At 46.0% G+C, this 18,072-nt stretch overlaps 1 protein-coding gene across 4 annotated transcripts in view; it reads right to left on the reverse strand.

Annotated features, from left to right (window-relative positions):
- The window catches only part of SEPTIN9 (septin 9), a 257,294-nt gene that overhangs the window by 139,462 nt on the left and 99,760 nt on the right, over positions 1 to 18,072 (reverse strand). The window contains exon 1 of one of the 4 annotated variants that reach the window (XM_063120377.1): positions 12,428 to 12,605. The exons of the other annotated variants lie outside the window; for them this stretch is intronic. Coding sequence (XP_062976447.1) covers positions 12,428 to 12,482 — 55 coding nt within the window. The 5' untranslated portion in view covers positions 12,483 to 12,605. Of the gene's footprint in view, positions 1 to 12,427; positions 12,606 to 18,072 lie in introns of those variants that run through there. 4 annotated transcript variants of the gene reach the window in all.

An 18,072-nucleotide genomic window follows, 5' to 3' on the forward strand; every position in this document is an offset into this window, starting at 1 on the left:
CTATGGGAATATCTGCACAGGTCTTGCAAGGTACTTGTGTCCCAGGCTGAGCCAACACTGGTTCCTTACCTTCCTGCATGGCAAATCAGGGTGAAATGATGCCAGTGTGGGCCAGACTATCCAAACAACCCATCGTCTCCTGTTGTCACGGAGCTCTCCCGTGCCACACTGCATCTTATTTTTAGGATGTGGTTGTCTCCTACACTTCCTGTTTGGTACTTAAAAACTGAACTAAAACGCAAAATGCTCCCACAGCGAGAGACGCATTGGATTCCTTCATGATGCCCTGGGTAGCCACAGAGCCAGAGAACAAACCAAGATTTGACCATCTAGCTCAGTTGTACTACGGTGCCGTTACCCTCTCTCCTTGTCCATCTCACATGTTCCCATTCATGGCTGGCTGTTCTTTTTATAAAGAAAGAAAGAAAGCCCAACCCTCAAACACAATGCAGGAAGGAAATATTGCTACACTCATTTCTAAATATATCCACATTGCTCAGGCACAATGGCGAGGGGGCCAGATACATTTCATTCTGACCTACCCCTTCTCATTAAGCAGTATTCAAGTGGACTCTTTTGCCAGGGTCCACTTGAATAATATCAGCAGTATGATATCAGCATGATGAATAATGCATTCAATGAGCTCAGCTTTGCAAAGCAACAAATTCTCAGGATATTATCACAGTTGGCTACCCAAAGCCATGCGACCCCATACTGAAGGCATCTCAAAATCTTTCAGTCATGAATGAGTGGTTTAACTATTTCATATATTTTTAATCTGAGCATTGGATTGGACTAGAATGGCCCCTATTCTTGACAATTTTAAATATATATGATGTGGCATGCAAAGAATAAGTACAATACTGCTCTCTGAACTGCGACAGTGTCCTAACATATGAAACCACCATCAAATGAAGCATCTCTCCGAGCTACTTGGCATCTAGGCTTACTGGGGCAACCCACAGGCTTACCGGGGCAAACCAGAAATCCATGTAACCCAGTTTCCTCTCTCAAACAGTGCTTTACTACGCATCTTACAAAAGCAAACTCACATAAAGTAATAATACTTTATGATGATGAGTTCTCTGTAACTCAAAAGCTGGTACCCTTTCACTCACAGAAGTTATGAAAGCCTTATAAAGCTCGAGGCCAGTTTAACTCAAGGAACATCTACCCCTATATCAACCTCCCAAGCCCCGTCTTCAAGACAGACTCTCATCTGTGCCATGGCCTACAGATTTCCACCTGGCAGCAACACAGAAATGGCCTTCTCTGCAGTAGTCCTGGCCCTGTGGAATGACCTCCCCTCTGAAGTATGTCAGGCCTTAATGCTGGCATTTTTACATGTTTATTAAAAATGTACCTGTTTGTTTGTCCTTCCCCCGCCACCACCATGAGCTACCTTTGTACCATCCTCATGATACCTGTGTGTGTGTGTGTGTGTTCATTGATTCATTTTGTTTTAATGCTTTTGTAAACTGCTTTAGGACTTGTTTCAAAAAAGAAGTGGTATATAAATATTGCTAATAAATAAATGAAGTCCTTGTCCTTGTTTGGAATCTACTCCTTTCTAATCTTGAAACGTCTAGCCTCTCTGCCTTTTTCTCATTTGGAAGCTGTTCCATATCCTTGATTATTTCTGTTGCTACAATTTAGAAGTGACTTGAGTTTGGATTCCAATTACTATAAAGATGGTTGACCTCTATGTGCTGATCAGATTCTTACACGTACACTTTATACTAGAAGTCTGCAGCCAAGGATTGGGCTGATTAGTTGAAACTGGGGTTGCATTCCTGCTAAAAGACCAAGTACACAGTCTGGGAGTCTTCCTGGGCTCTGAGCTAACTGGGGAAGCCCAGGTGGCTGCAGTGTCCAGAAGTGCATTCTATCAACTTAGGCTGATATGCCAGCTGCAGCCCTATCTGGAGAGGACAGACCTTGCATCAGAAAATTTTCTGGTACAAACTGAAAAATTTCCAATGCAAATGGCCCAATGCAAGTTAGGCTAATTTTCCAATTCAAAATTTCCCCCCAAAAAACCCGCACACATTGCTAGATAGGAGCTAAACTTACCCCCTGTTCTAGATGATTCCCATTGTATTATGCAAGGTTCCACCTTTGATCCTTCTCATCTATGATCCCAGTTCATTTTGATCCAGAGTACACAGAGAGCAATTGGGAACTGAGCCATCCCCTACATACATAGCCCTGTCTTTCCTGTCTATGTTGTGCTACAAGCCATAACACCAGTGTGTGACAGATGACTGTGAGCTGAGTAGAAGTGAGAGTACAATGTTTGTATGTTTGTGAAAGGTGAGAGTTATGTGGATAACTGGATGCACAAACAGAAGCAGCATTCAGGATTTTGAGCCAGAGACCACCGTTGGCACTAAAGAATTGGGAAACAGAAGGCTCCCAAATGAACTCCCTACCACCACGTTCTGGTGCCCTCCAGATGTGCTGGACTGCAACTCCCAGCATTCCCACTGTGTGTGCAGTCCAACACATCTAGTGGACACCAGACTGGGGGAGGCTGCCCCAGTCACAATTTTTGGCCCGATTTCATTATAGTCCCCTCCCAATCTGTGCTTAACAATTCAGGAGTTGCAGAATACATGCAACATGTCCCCTGGAAATAGTATGCATGCATCGTGTTTGTACAAATGAATGAAATGCAGTTCTGCATCCATCAATTACATTGATAAAATCATTGACAGAAAGCATTATATTGCATTTTCAAAATAAATTAATGAAATATGCAAATTGTTTTCCACCGAAGTTTGCGGATGTGGTCCATCCCTCCAGCTCAGTATATTGTCCAAATGTGATCTTGGGGGATTGACATATTCTCTCCTCTTTCATTTTGGCAGCTTAGTTAAGCAAGCATACTAGTGGCTGTATGTTATATATTAATATTAATTTTGTGTTGAAAATGCTTTGACATCAAATACCTAACAACATAAAGTGATGTCCTCATGACAATGATTGTATATTACATATTAATGTATGTGAAATCAAAAATCTATTATCGTAAGTTTTTCATAGTGTGCTGTCCTCAAGGCATGTTGCCAGCAGTGAAGAATACATCCCAAACCCTTTGGCCTAAACGTTGAGCCTCGGCACTCTGGATTCACCCTGAATAATGCAAGCCGTACTCTGGAAGAAATGGCAGGGGTATCCTGTTTGCTGGGAAGGCAACAGACTCAGAGCCAGCTCAGTCACTCTTTCAGCCACCTCTCTTTTCTAGAGGGAGGAGCTTCTAGAAGGAGCCCTGTACAAAATCCAATGGGCCAGAGGTTCAACACCCCTGTGATAAGGGAACAGGATGAGTGCACAGATAACTCAGAGATTGATCTTTGAAAGCAACGAGCCATATTGGGCCTGTTCAGACAACATGCAAAGCCATAGTTTGGCAGGGGTGCCCAACTGTCAGGATTTTCCTGCATTTATCCAGATTTTTGTCCTATCCTGGGTGTCAGGGGGGATTTTCTGTAATTTTCTAAAATGTCCGGGAATGACATGCTTTTCCCCTTTAAGGCCACCATAGTGTGGCGGGTGGGGGGGAATGACACACTTTCCAGAGGTGTGTCATTCCTCCACCCCACACACACACACTGCTCTAATTGGGGCCTTAAATAGGAAAGTGTGTCATTCCTAGACATTATAGAAAAGCCCCTGATTGGAGGGGGGAATTATATGTTTTTCCACCCCACCCCCCTCACTGGATGTCCTCTTTCTGATTTCCCAAAAATGGTCACTCTATGGTTTGGCCACTAACCCTTTTTGTAGCAAGTAGTTAATGAGCATGTTTAAACCATGGTTATGTAGGAATGGTTCACATGACACTCTGGCCTGATTCAGACAACACGCTAAACCACCATGCTGCTTAACCACAAAATGGTTAATGGAATGCCCTTAACCATTTTGTGGTTAAGCAGCATGATTTAGCATGTTATCTGAACCAGGCCACTAAGTCTCACTCCTCACCTAGCTCTATGCTATATGACTCTATTGCCCTTATACTGAAGAATCCATTAATGGGAACAGAACTGATCTTAGGCCCAGAAAAATCAAGGAACCAGCTTCTGTGATGCTATGTAAGAAGGCCCATTCTTCAAAAACATAAAACCGTATGTTGCACATTTTTCAAAAACAAGGTCATTCTAGTGCTGGAAGAGCTGAGGCAATGAGTGTCCATTATTTCTTGTGGGCTTACAAAAGTTCTTCTGTCTCATTGAAGCCCCTCTTTAACTGCCATGCGCTGTGGTTGTTGGAATCTCCATGAATATCACAACCCCTGCAAAAGGTCTCTTTGCCCTAAGCTCCTGGCAGGCATCGAATTTCAATCCCCCACCCCCACAGCCCAATGCACAGCTAGTCACAGGACAGCAGTCTGGTGTGATGTGGTGTTGGCTTTGCAACCAAGAGCTTTGGTTTAGTTGGTGTTGCTCCCAGGCAATCCGAGACCCTCCTGGCAGGGTGAGCCTGGGGAAAGCCTTGCGCAGGCAGAAGCAGAGCTAATGAGAAGAGGGACTTCTCAGAAGGCCTGCCAAGCTTTCTGAGCTCAGCGGGGTGATTCGCATTCTCTTGCATGAGTGTTGGCAAAGCAGAGACTTCATAATCTAAGAACTGGAGTGCAGTGTGTCTGAGTGCAGGGGAAGTAACATGCTCTGCTTATTCAAGACAATGGTTCTTTTGCCAGCCACATTTCCCCCTGCCTACCCCCAGCCCAGCCACACTATATGTAGAATTATGTTATCAGTAGAACCACAGTAGTCCTCCCAGAGAATAGCAGATGCAATGTAACCAAGGTAATATCTTTTCTTAGCTATCAATGTCTGCTGGTTGCTATCCTTAGCATGAGAGTTTCTGAGTTACTATGGCAGAACCCTTCATCAAGCAGGCCACACTCAAATATTCCAAGTCAAATTCTGGGACAAAAATAATAATGGAATAAGGGCAGAGGTGTGTTTTTTTTAAGCTTTGTTGTTTATTAAATACAAGTAAAGTAATAACATTCTGAATACGATTACGCTCTAGGCAGGGCCTCAGAAAATGCTCTGATGAAAACTGAAAATTTCCCAGGGCAAAGGAAAAAATTCCCAGGAAATTTCCTAGTTCCAAATTTCCCAGAAAACCCACAGCGTTAAGCTTGACCCTGAGCAGCCATCCCAGCTCTTTCATCTTTTGGAAGTACTATCAGCCAAACACACACTTCAGACAGGAAGCAAAGCAAGAGGCACAGAAGAAATGCCTTTAGTTTTTCAGTTTAATTCCATGTCCCTATCTATAAAGCAAGACTAGGGTTGTTTTCTTCTGATGGCTACAAGGGCACTTATGAAAACACAGAAGTACAAATTATTCCAGCACTGCAAACAGAACAGTCAGCAGGCACTGCAGGGTGTTGCCAAAACTAGGCTAGTTATCCCCAGTACTGGGCTCTGTTGTTCCACAGTTTCCTATCAAAAGCTGCTCTGAGGATGTCCATTCCTTTAGACTACATCTTCATGAATACAGACCCATTTCTATTGCCCATCTACCTCTCAACCCCCCAGTGCATGACCTGTATGCTAACAAAGGTGCATAGTCCTGAGCTGGCATGCCTAGATTCTCACCATGTTCTCCTCTTCTTGAAATCGTTTCATTTCCAACATGAGCAGGTCCGAGTCTAAGTTACTGATGGCTACTTCCTGCAGAAGGCCAAACACGCACACTGAGGGAAATGTACCACCACTTGGGCCTACCCTACCGCATGACCAGGCAATATCAGGCCAAAGTTTAGCATTCTTTGTCAATGATCCCAGACAGCAACCAGCAGCAAGTGCCAAGTGTCCTACTAGAAACTAGTCAGGGCTCCATCGATGGACTGGGGTCCACCTTCAGCCCACCCATAACTCAAAAGGACATTTGGAAAGCCCACAGACTCTTAGCTGCATCCTTAAAGATCCATAAAAGAGCTCATTTCCCAGCCTCCATTGTGGCCATGAAAAGTTTGAAAATCTAAGGGAAAAGTGCCAAGGCAAAAGTAAATAGTATAGTGACGCTTATGGCACAGCAGCAGGCAGGCAGGCCAGGGCCAGCCTTACCATTAGGCAGAGTGAGGCTGTCACCTCAGTAGATGGATGCTGGTGGGAGGGGGAATTCCTCCTAAGACCTCTAACTTCCAGAGCTGGTGCCCCAGGGAGAGTGATGGTTGCTTGTTGCTGGCCTGGCCTGGTCGCCTGTCTTGCTAGTCACCTTTCCCCAACACATCACAGACAGAACCACTGAGAAAGATCAGGCACATAGCTCGAGAGTGCACCTTGATCGTACAGTGTCACTGGATCTTCAGTGCACTCTGTAGTGCACTCTGTGTGCTTGGGCCCTTGGGTTGTCTTTAGACTTTGCTTTCAGTATTGACCCTTTCTGGGTTTTAGCTTCTCTGCCTTGGCAGCAGCTGTAGCAGGGCACCTGGTTTGTGGTCTGCATGTGTGAACAGTGTACTGGGGGAGAAGAACACTCATTGAAGATGCAGCAAAAATTGATGTGAAGCAGGGAAAATGGGAATACAGAAATTCCTGCCCATAGAAGTTTCCACTATTTGGACAGATTGGGGGCAATTCAGCTAGAAGATCTTAATATTTTAAAGAGAGGCTTCATGACGTTGTTGTTTTTTAAAAAAGATATTTGAAGATAATAAACACCTGCAAATTGTCCATTCATTGCAGTTTGCACCACATCCACCAAACTGGCATCTAACATCTGGGGACAATCTGTGCAAGCATGTTGTTTGGACTTTATACTGTTAGTTTTACCCTACCCTGTGCCTGTTTGCATTCTCTTCCCCTCCTTATTGTTTTACCATGATTTAATTAGAATGTAAGCCTAAGCGGCAGGGTCTTGCTATTTACTGTTTTACTGTTTTACTCTGTACAGCACCATGTACATTGATGGTGCTATATAAATAAATTAATAATAATAATAATAATAATAATAGTAATAATATATGTTCAGTGGGTCCTCAATGCAAAACACACTTGTAAAGATAACAACAGTATACAGCTTTTATCTATACAGGACTCCCCTCCTGGAAAACAATACACTCTGAATTCTGCTGAGGTAGCAGCCAGCTAGATTCAGCCACCTCAGTTTTTCCACTTTCCCTTGACATCGCTCCCTCCACCACCACTAAGCAATTTTAACAAAAGAAGTGGAGGATCTCCTGGGCTCCCAAGACAAAGGTCAAATCCTACTCACATCCACCCTCTGAACCTCTGCATAAAAGAGCTGTGGCCATTAGTTGTGACTCAATGGAAATGCATCTGTTTCCATGATTCAATGATCTCTCATTGTGCAGATGAAATAAAAGGGCCTCCCCACCCCTTTGAGGATGGAGCACGTGCCACAATTTGCGGTGCAGATGGTGTGTGAGCACGGCCTGTAACATCGCCCTGCCCCAACCTGCTGCCCTCTACATAAATGGGATTGCAATCCACATCATTCTGAGCCAGCAGTGCCAATGTTGGGAGTTGCAGTCCGACACCTCTGGAAGGAGCCAGGCTGGGGAAAGCTGCAATATCTTCAGATTTGCTTCCACTGCAAAACCAGGATGGTGCTGGTGGGGAAATGATCTCCAGCGCTGCCTTCTGGGCAGGGGGAGATGAGCTGTCCAAGAAGCCCATGCCGGCAGCCCATCTCCTTCTTCACCCATTTCCGCTTCATGGCAGGGCTTGTCATTGCTGGTTCAGAAGACAAGGAAGGACCCCTATTGTAGGGGTTTAGAAACTCAGGCCCAGGGGCCAAATCCAGCCTTCCAGTGGTCCCAGTCCAACCCTCCGGGGTTCCCCTGCCCCCCCTTTCCCCAAACATCAAACATTTGGAGGTGTTCTGGGTTTTGTGCAGCTTCACAGACACACACACACACACACACACACACCATTTTAAAAGGTTGAAATGCTTAGTTTCTGGCACAAGGAACTCTGTGTTTGTGATTTCTGGTATTTTCTTTATTCTTTGGCCCTGCCCCTTTTGCCTTTGGCCCTGGCCTCCACTGAAATAATAATAATAATAATAATAATAATAATAATAATAATAATAATAATAATTTTATTTCTTACCCGCCTCTCCGTTTGGATCAAGGTGGTGAACAACAATAAGTATAAAATACATAAAACTGAATTAAAAAAATAGTATACATTATTAAAAACATCCTAAAAACATCCTAAAATAATTTGCCCCTGTGTCCCCCGAGGGCTTCACTAAAATGAAATTCGGCCGTTGGGCTGAGAGAGACTTTGTCCCTGCAATAATGGGGAAGTAGAAACAGTGGACCATGTACTTCTACATTGCTCTTTCTATCAGGATTTATGCAGCGATGTTTTTTTAAATAGATATAGAGTCTAAAGAGTTGTAGGTTGCTTTCCCCACCCCCCATTTTATATAATTATTATCCTGGTAGGACTGACAGTTTTTATATTTCTTTGCTTCTTTGCTTATATTTCTTTGCTTATCTTTTGGATAAGATACCACATATTATGAATAAAGTGGCCAAATTCCGTGCAATTGCTATAACTTGCCGTAATCTTTTAACCATCGATTGCAGCCTCTGATTGTGTGATACAATTTCTTAGGCTGAGACTGCCGCGTTTTATGGATTTTATGTATGTATTTTATTGTATATTGGGTTTTTTAATATTACTGTGATGATGTTTTCTGTTGTGCTGGTCTATGACCGAAATAAACAAACTTTAGGGACTTTAGGTCCTGCACCCCTGCACAATAAGCTCCTCGTGGCCAGAGTCAAGGATGCTCAGTGTCAAAACAACACACCCACACCCACACACCAAAATTCTATGCCAAGAAAACAAAAAGAAGTTTCACAAGAGTTAACCACCATGGGGCTGGTGGGAAGGGAAAGCAAGAACCCAGGGAGACCATAGTTGTCGCCTGACCTCTTGGGCAGGGCAGACTATGATACTTTGCAATACAAAGGTTATCCATAGTACTGGCCACCAAGAAGGGCTGCAGAAGTATTCATCAAAGAAAAGATTGTTTTTATTAGCACCAGAGCTTGTCTCTCTTTCAGTGTCTCTATCATGGTGCTTTCCCCCCTCTTTCCTCCACTATCCGTAGTACTGGTCACCAAGGAGGGCTGCAGCTTAAGCACATTGTGGGCAACAGATGAAGAGGGGTGCAAGGTGCAGAAATCTCTGTGCCCTCTCACTGAATTTATTGCCCTCATGGAGCAGGAGGGAGGAGGGATTCTGTCCTCCTCACTCACTTCTGCTGGTTATGTGGACGAGGGAAACAGCTATGCAGGGCACTCTGCAGAGGAACGTAAGAGGGCTGCCTTATAACGGACCGACCTATTTGACTAGCCAGCCTAGTACTGCATTTTTATCTGGACAGGGATCCAGATATTCCTGGACAGGGATCATCTGCCCACAGTGATCTATGCTCCATCCAGTTGGATTGCTGCAATGATTATTTGTGGGTCTGCCCTTGAAGACAACTTAGAAGCCTTAATTAGTACATAATAGGGATGCTGGAATTCTGCCCGTCTTACAATCTTTTCAGTACCAGTCTAAAACGTGTGTGTGTGTGTGTGTGTATTTGTTTACACAGGCTTTTTAAACTGTTTGGTGGGCTGTACGGAGCCCCATTCTGTAGGGACATGGGGAGCATGTATGCCTCATTTCCCAATAGAATCCCTGGGATTTCGGGTAGTGGAAGGTGGCAGCAACAATGACAGGGACCAGATGGGGGCCACACAAATGGCCATGGGTGGCTGCACATTGCCCACCCCAGAGGTAGAGCATTACAAAAGGTGAGGGCAGGGGAGCAAACAGAGACAGAGGCAATGCGCCCTTGTCTGATCCTTGATTCCAAAAAAAGAAAGAAAGGCCAAGTATGAAGGCAGCAGCTACTCCTGCAAGGAGCTTCTCCTCTTTCCCTAGGTGGAGATTTTGGTCCAATGCGCAGAGTCCCCACTGCTCTGCCGCCCAGAGGGAGAGTCCAAGTGGGTAAAGTGAGGGGGCTGCTCCTTCTAGGGCCAACCTTTTACGCTGCCTAGAGGCTCTCTCTGGGCAGGCTCTCTGGGCCCCATCCTCTGCTGCACTGCCCAGAGTGGACCAGCAAAAGAGAGGAGGCAGGAGCAGCGGTGGCCTTCTCTTGCTTGTACACTTCCCTGCCCACCCCCAGAAGTGGGAAGAGTCACAGGGTGAGGGATGAGGCCCTCCTGACTAGACAGTCTCTCACCATTGTTCTTTCCCAGCCTCCACTGAAGGGGCAGGAGACATGAGGGGAGAGTGAGATTTACTCTGTCCCTCTCCTCACCCACCTGGCTGCTTTTCCTTCAAAATGAAGGTGGCAGCGCTAAGCACCCTCTCAGCCACATGTAGCTAAGCCCTGAGTGGGAAATGCTTCCGAGCACTGAACCTGGGGCTTTCTAAATGCAAAGCAGGTGCTTTACCACTGAGTTGTGGTTCGCTCCCCCTCCTCGGGCTTCAAGCTTCTGGATTGCACTGTCAAGCCTAGCTCTTTTCACAGACCTCGAGGCTAGAAATCTGCTTTTGAAAGCTGCTGGGGTTTTCAAGATGCTGAAGTCTGCACTCTATTACAGTCAGAATTGTAGGGGACATACACACAGCCCCCTCTTCGGGATGTTGTATTTGCCATTTTAAGGCACATGGAGGTTTTCAAAGAGGTCTGCTCTGATCTCCCCCATGTGTGTCTGCCACTAAATCCCACAGAAAGAGATCAACCCAGGACAGCAGAGGCCTAGCAGTTTACACAATTGGCTTTTCACCGTGGAAAAAAAGGGGGGTACAAGATTCCTTCACTTCACCCCACCCAATATTCATCTATTTCCAGTTTATCACGACTGTGTGAAATCAACAGTGCAAAAAAACTACCCTGCAGATGTGTCACACAGCTCTTTGCAGACAGCAAACCAGAGAGGACGTTTCTGGGACACAAAAGCCGAAGTTTAAGGCAGCCTTTAAACCTCCTCCTGCAGAGAGAAAGAGCTCTGTGATACCTTCCAATTCAATTACGCCTACACAGATCAAGGCTCCGATATCCGTAACCATGCCTTGCCAACACTGTTAGACCAAAGAAAACATAGCTGAAAGCCGGACGGACGTCTGAACTTAACAGAACCACATTTTAGGTCTGACACCGGAATCAACTCCAGCTGCCAGTACCCCCCTCCCCCAAAAAATCCCTAAAGAGAACAGTCTCCCGAAACCCCCCCTTTTTTTTTTGGCCTGTCAGCCCTTCCTTCCTCCCAATCTGAAATATCAAAAGACTCTGCACAGAGCAGGGCTCCCCAGCCGCGAACCTTTTGCTGACTCGCCTGTCATTTTTCAGAATGGGTGGGCATCAAAATATTGCCAAACCAAACAAAGGGGGGAGGGAGGGAGGAGGCCTTCCAGCCTCATACTTGTCTGAACCACAACAAACTCCATACGCCGGCCTGGGCAGCTGCTACTTTGCTTCTCCTTTCACTGGGGGAGAGAGTGCCTCTTACAGAGACAAGCAGAAGCAGCAGACCAAGATCACAACAAGGTCTTGCAAATGCACACATACACTCATTACTTAATGTACATTTTGACAGATTCACCCCTGCAGATTCCGGTCAACACACATATATACTAGATTAGCCTTCCGGTGTGACCAGCATGGCCGATGGGATGATGGGAGTTGTAGTCTGACACAACTGGAGGGCGGCAAGCTGTACTTAAGACTGCGTGCTTGGAACAACTCTGCCTCAGTTTCCCTGCCTGAGGGGGAAAGGGGCCATACTTCACAGGCATGCCAGCAAGATGAATTTTGGGAAAGGCCCCCCCTGCCTTTTAATAACACGCCTTTCTCTCAAGCGCAAAGGCCCTGTCCGAAAGAAGAAACCAACGCCCCCGCCCCCGCCACGCTCTTGCCCCATGTGATTGGGACCCCCGGCTCCTCTCGATGCTCCCACCGGCGGGGCTTCTTCTCTTGAGGTAAACAAATAAACCCCCAAGGCGCCCCATCTCAGGGGGGCCTCTAGCCCAGCATGCCCTGTTTGAGCCATGATCCCCGCCCCCTCCCCTCCGCCTCATTCATTACCTGGCCCAAACAAATCCAGGCAACTCACCCGCCTTAACGCCCCCCAACCCGCGTCAAGGGGTCTTCTTCGTCTCCCGCTTCCTTTCCCAACCCCAAGACAGGAGGATCACATCCCGCCGAGGAAATCTGCGCTGCGATCCAGTCCCAGCAGCAGCTTCCAGGTCTTTCCCGCCGGCCTCTCGCCACGACGGAGAGGAGAGAAGGGAGGGGGTCTTGGGAGGGGATGGCAACACACACGGGAACGAGCGGAAAACGGGTGCGCCCCCCTGGCAGCGGGAAGGGGGGGGAGAGTCTGCGACGGGGTCCCTCTGCCTCCTCCCTCCCCCCACCCCGATCTACCTACCCTCGAAGTCGGAGATGATCCCTTCCAGGTGTGCGTTGACCGCCGGGTCGGCCATCGCCCCGCTCGGCTGGGGCTCCCGCGAAGTTCCCGGCAAGGTCCCGAGCGCGGCGCGGCAGGGCTGTGAGCGGCGCCTTCGGACGGCCCCCTCCTAGCCGCCAAGAAAGGCGAGGACAAGAGCCGGCCGCCCAAGCGCTCGCAGGCAGTCAGGCAGGCATGCGGGCGCCCCCTCCGCCCCCTGGGTCCGTGCCGCGAAACAGGCTGGAATGAATGGAGGAAGGCGAACCGCGGCCCTCCCCGCCCGTCCGTCCGCTCGCCCGCCCGTCCGCCCCTCCGATCTTGGCAGCCCCGCGTGCGCCCGCCCGCCCGGCTGGCCTCCCCGCCGCGCACTGGCTGCCTCGCACGCCCGTCAAGGCGAGCAGCAGCGGCAGGGCAACGCCGAGCAGAGGTTGGGCAGAAGGCGGCCGGCCGGCCTGCCCCCCTTCTAGCGGCGCCGCCAGGCGAACGGAACGTCCTTCTGGCCCGGAGGGAGCTCCCGCAACAGCCCCAGCCGTCGCTCGCTTCTTGCAACACACTCCCTTGCCTGCAAAAGCAGCAGCCCAGGGGAGGGGCCCCGCGCCCTGCCTCCAAAGATGCTGCTTCAGCCAGCCCCGGGCACGGACGGGCAAGGCAGGCCTCAGCGTTTCAGGGCAGAGCGCAGCCCCCGCTGGAGCGTGGAAGGGAGGTGGGCTTCTGAGCACGTACAGAATCCCCTCTCCCTCTACGAATGAAGAAGGGCACGTACACAACGAACCAGTCTCCCTTTATCTTTGATTAGTGTTGTGCTGGTCTATGACCGAAATAAACAAACATGTGTATCTTTGATTAGAGGCCAGGGCAAGCCTGACACGGTAGAAATTGTGTGCGATGATGATGATGATGATGATGATGAAAGTACCATCCTTATTTCATTGCATCCGTTGTGGCTGCCATTTTACAGCTAGAGACTTCAGCCAGAGAAAGGAATGTTTATGACCCAGGACTGAGTCCTGAGCAGCAGAATTTTATTTATCTACCAATCAGTTTCATTTGTATTCTACCTTTCCACTGAGGAGACCAAAATATCATACATGGAACAATCTGTTTTTATCATTACAGCAATCCTGGGAGGTAGGTTAGACTGAACAGAATTTGAGGAGCAAAGGGGACCGTTACAGGGGCAGCTTGAAAAGTTTAAGTGACCATTATTGGTCTTTTCATAAACTGGGTGAGGAGGGATTTAAAGGAAAAAATCATCGCCAGAACCAGATGGGGTGCTGTATAGCATAATACTGGAGGCATCCCAAAGGAAGCACAGCTGAATAAGCCAACTAGGATGCAGGCATTGTATAACTCAGCCTTCCCCAACCAGGTTCCCTCCAGATGCATTGGACTACAACTACCATCATCCCCAACCAGCAAGGCCAACAGGCATGCTGGATAGAGATGATGGAGATTGTAGTCCAACGCATCCGGCGGGAACCCAGTTGGGGAAGGCTGGTAGAGCTACTCTGCTCTTGCCGTTGCTCCTTATGCCTTTATTGCATAGGGGCAGGTGTGTCATATGGTACATATTGCTTCTTTGCTCTTCTACACTCTTTTCTAAGGCACTGCACTATGTTGCCCCCTAGGTCAACAGATCAACCCTTGCCTTCAGTCACGTTTCACCATTTGAACATCACCATCATCATCATCACCATCTGGATTAAAGAAAGAGAGAGAAACATTATACAATGCAGCAGGAAGGCAGTGTGGTTTTTAAAGGCTCCTACATGAATTTATTTACTGATTTATTTCTATTTTTAATCTGCCCAATAACAAATGTTCTCTGGGTGGATTAGAAACAGTTAAAAGACTAAAATGCCATACAAATAATTAAAAATATAAAAGAATACAAATATCTAAAAGAATAAAATACAGTACAATGAATGCAAAGTATGGATAGAAGAGACCCAGCATGGTATTGTAGGCCTGGGGAGCTCCAGCTGCAATCTTCCCTCCAACATGAACCACCCTACCCCACCCCGGGTGACCGTGAAGCCAGTCATCATCTCTCAGCCTAACCTCACAGGGCTGTAGTGGGATAACAAAATGTGGTGAAGGAAACCATGTGCAGCAACTCAAGCTCCTTGGAGGAAAAGTGGATAGAAATGTAGTAAATTAAGCAGGGGGTTGGACTCGATGGCCTTGTAGGTCCCTTCCAACTCTGCTGTTCTATGATTCTATGATATGAAATAATATGGATAAAAAGGATGATGAATAAACCCTAATGATTTTTTTAAATAGATATAGAGTCTAAAGAGTTATAGGTTGCTTTCCCCACCCCTCATGTTTTGTAACAGTCTGCAGCCCTTCCTATTGGCATGCTGATAACTCTCTGACATGCTTTGCCCATGTTTTCTACATGCTAAGAACATCTGTTAATAATTTATAAATGACATATAAAATCTAACCCAATATAAAAGTGTGCCTGATTTCTCTGTAGTGACACAATCTTTCCAGTGTTGGCAAAACTTTCTATTTTAATGATCTGTTTTTACTAACAGCGTGACAGAGGATTTTTTAGATGGGGCAAAATTGTTTTCTTTAAAATGTTTTTAAAAAGAAAAGAAAAGAAAGTAGCCAGTATCAGAATAATGTCCCCAGCAGGGTTCTGTTTAATCTGAGTTAGGAAAAGAATTGTGTCTGCCACACTTTCTAAGATCAAAAAGAACAATAAGGGAGCTTTGCCTGCCCTGAATGTTTCAAGCTGTTCTTGGCCTTCAGTTTGGAACTACTAAACCACAACATTTCAGAGACCTTTTTGGTGTTCCAGGTCTGTTTGCAGCCAAAGTGTTTTCAAAATACATGGTCATCATTTATATCAATAATTTCATGACAGTGTTTGAAAGCGAGCCTCGTGCCTATTTTCTTGAATGAGCCCCGTTGAGCATTTCAAAAATAAAAATAGCCTTTAGCCACCCTGGACTCAGCACCATCTGAACTGTACCTATTGCAGTGCTGGTGTCATTTCCTTAATCCTGACCTGCTTCTATTTGCTCCTCCAAAACAGCACAGCCACTGGGGAGAGGTAGCTATTGTTCAATGAACATGGCCTGCATGCAGGATTGGCTGATCGGTGCCAACTTCCTTGGCACTGGCTCTGAAAGGAAGCGTATGTTTCCTTCTCCTGCAGTGCCAAAGTATAGGAAATAGATGCACAATCCCTTTCAGAGACTGTTTCCCACTCTGTGAGATTTTGATAAAACACCCTTGTCCAGAATAAGGGAGCTGAATACAACGAGGAGCCTGAAGGTCAACTGTTCAGATATTAACCTAGGCCAAGATATTACACCAGCCTCCCTCAAGATGTGTGGGACTACCACTGCCATCGTCCCCAGCCACATGGCTGGGCATGACGTGACTTGTAGCCCAATACATCTAGAAAGCACTAGATTGGGGAAAGCTGTATTACAACATGCCAATGCTCTTCCTTCACACCTGCCTCTTCCATGAACCCTCTGGCTTAAGTTTCAAATGCTTGTGAAGTTATAATTCCTTATTGCCATTCAGTTTTGGCTGAACTTCAACAGCAGCCTGAAGATCATCCATGATATAAGGGCCAAATTTATATTATTACTTTTTAAAAAAATAAAAAAGCATGTTTAAACTGGCCTCTTAGAAAAGAAGTAGAGGTCGAATTTGGAATGTGCTACTGATTTGGATTGGGGTATTGTGCCAGTTTCTTGCTGTTAATACTCCTTTCTGCTCTTTCCTGGGTTGTTGATTAAAGCTGATTGAAAATAGAAGCAATGAACATGCCAGAGGCAGCCACTCACCCCCATGCTTGCAGCCCTGCCAAACCATGGGTTAAATAACCCTGAATTTGTGTTATGCGTGAACCATGTCATAACTGATTGTGTGTTTAACTCTCTGATTGAAACTAGTGGAGCATACAAATACACAACTGGCTGTAATGTGCCCAGGGTAATGAAAACATTTGCTATATTTTCCACGACAGTTCTACCATGCAGGGCTATTTAGAATGTGAAATATTGCTACTATGTAATCACTTTGTTGAGACCTCACTATAAATTGCATATGGGGTGAAGGAAGATGGTGGAAAAGTGACAGGGATATTCAGAGAGGAGAAGGGGTGGATAGGGAGAGGGTTGAACACTTTCCCCTTCTCCATAGCTTCTCTACTTCACATCACCCCCTTTCAAACCTTCATGTAATGCACTGTTCCCACCCTAAGGCTACAATCCTATGCACACTTACTTGGGAGTAAACCCCATTAAACAAAGTCAAAACATACTTCCAAGTAAACATGAATAAGAGGTTCTAACTAATTGCACATCTGACTGATTTCCATAAGGGAGAGACAACCACGTGGAACTTACAAATGTTGAACTTTAACCAATTTTTGTGGTTTTGTGAAATGCATCTTCTACCATATGGAGAAAAGTAGCCACTTTAACACTAAATATTCAGGGGATTTCATTAATAGGGAGAGGAAGTGAAGCTGTCAAAAGGAAATCAAGCCAACTTTCTATGTTTATTTGAGGAAATGACACCCTTGTTTGCAGAGGCTGGGAAACAGAATGGAATAACAGGAAAATCCCACACCTTTTAGAACCTGGACTAGAGAAACATAGGAGGATAGACTAGGAGTCATGCAGCCACCGCTGAAACAAGATTAATTCTGTGCCCTTTTCAGAGTGCTTTTTTTATTTGTTTTTGGTAACAGTCTGTTAAATGTTACCTTGTTTGCAACAATGTATACAAAAAGGTGTGTGTATGTGTGTGTGTGAGAGAGATAGGAGAGAGGGAGGGACTGGGACTGGTGGTTTTTTTTGTTTGTTTTTTAATGTCTTCTCTTCCAGGAATAGTGGAGTTATACAGCTAATAAGATTTAACTATCTGATGATGTCACTGAGGGCAAACAAAGCCAATTCCTGCAAGGGCAATTTCCTTATTCTGTATTAGCTTCATTCACCTTCAGTGATTTCATCGCATAGCGAAATTTAAGCTGATAGACCAAAGGGAATTGTGAATGCATAGAGGCTAAGTTGTAAGCAACATGCAACATATGAGGCCCTAGACTGTATTTAGTACTTCCATGGCTGTCTTGATTTACCATTTCCATGTTTGTTTGTTTTTTGGTCCATGAGTTAATTTGTAAGGGCCTTAACTGTTCTGTTATGAACATATTCCAAATGAACATGCACAAAGCCACATTTTGGAGCTAAACTGCATCCCCACTCAGTCATTTCCTCAGAGCTGTGCCAGACCATTGTGTTTCACTTTGATTCTTCTCTTATTTACACACACACACACACACACACACACACACGTACTGTATAATGGAAAACCTGCATGCCTTGAACAAGAATGCTATAATGACACCAAATATTTACAGTCTAGTGAAAGCCCTTTTACACATGACACAGAATGACCATTCAGGACTATACCACTTCAGGTGGGGGTGTCATATTTCTGAATGCTTCCTCATGTAAAAAGTGCATATAATAAAATAGCCCCATGGAGAGAGAGCATTCCTAATGATATTCCCTGATGTGCTGATTTTCTACATATGGGGGGGAAGGGTTTCACATGTGGGACAGGAGTATTCAAAATCCATTCCATGC

Source organism: Elgaria multicarinata, chromosome 3 (genome assembly GCF_023053635.1).
Source record: "Elgaria multicarinata webbii isolate HBS135686 ecotype San Diego chromosome 3, rElgMul1.1.pri, whole genome shotgun sequence".
In the NCBI taxonomy this organism is placed as follows: Eukaryota; Metazoa; Chordata; class Lepidosauria; order Squamata; family Anguidae; genus Elgaria; species Elgaria multicarinata.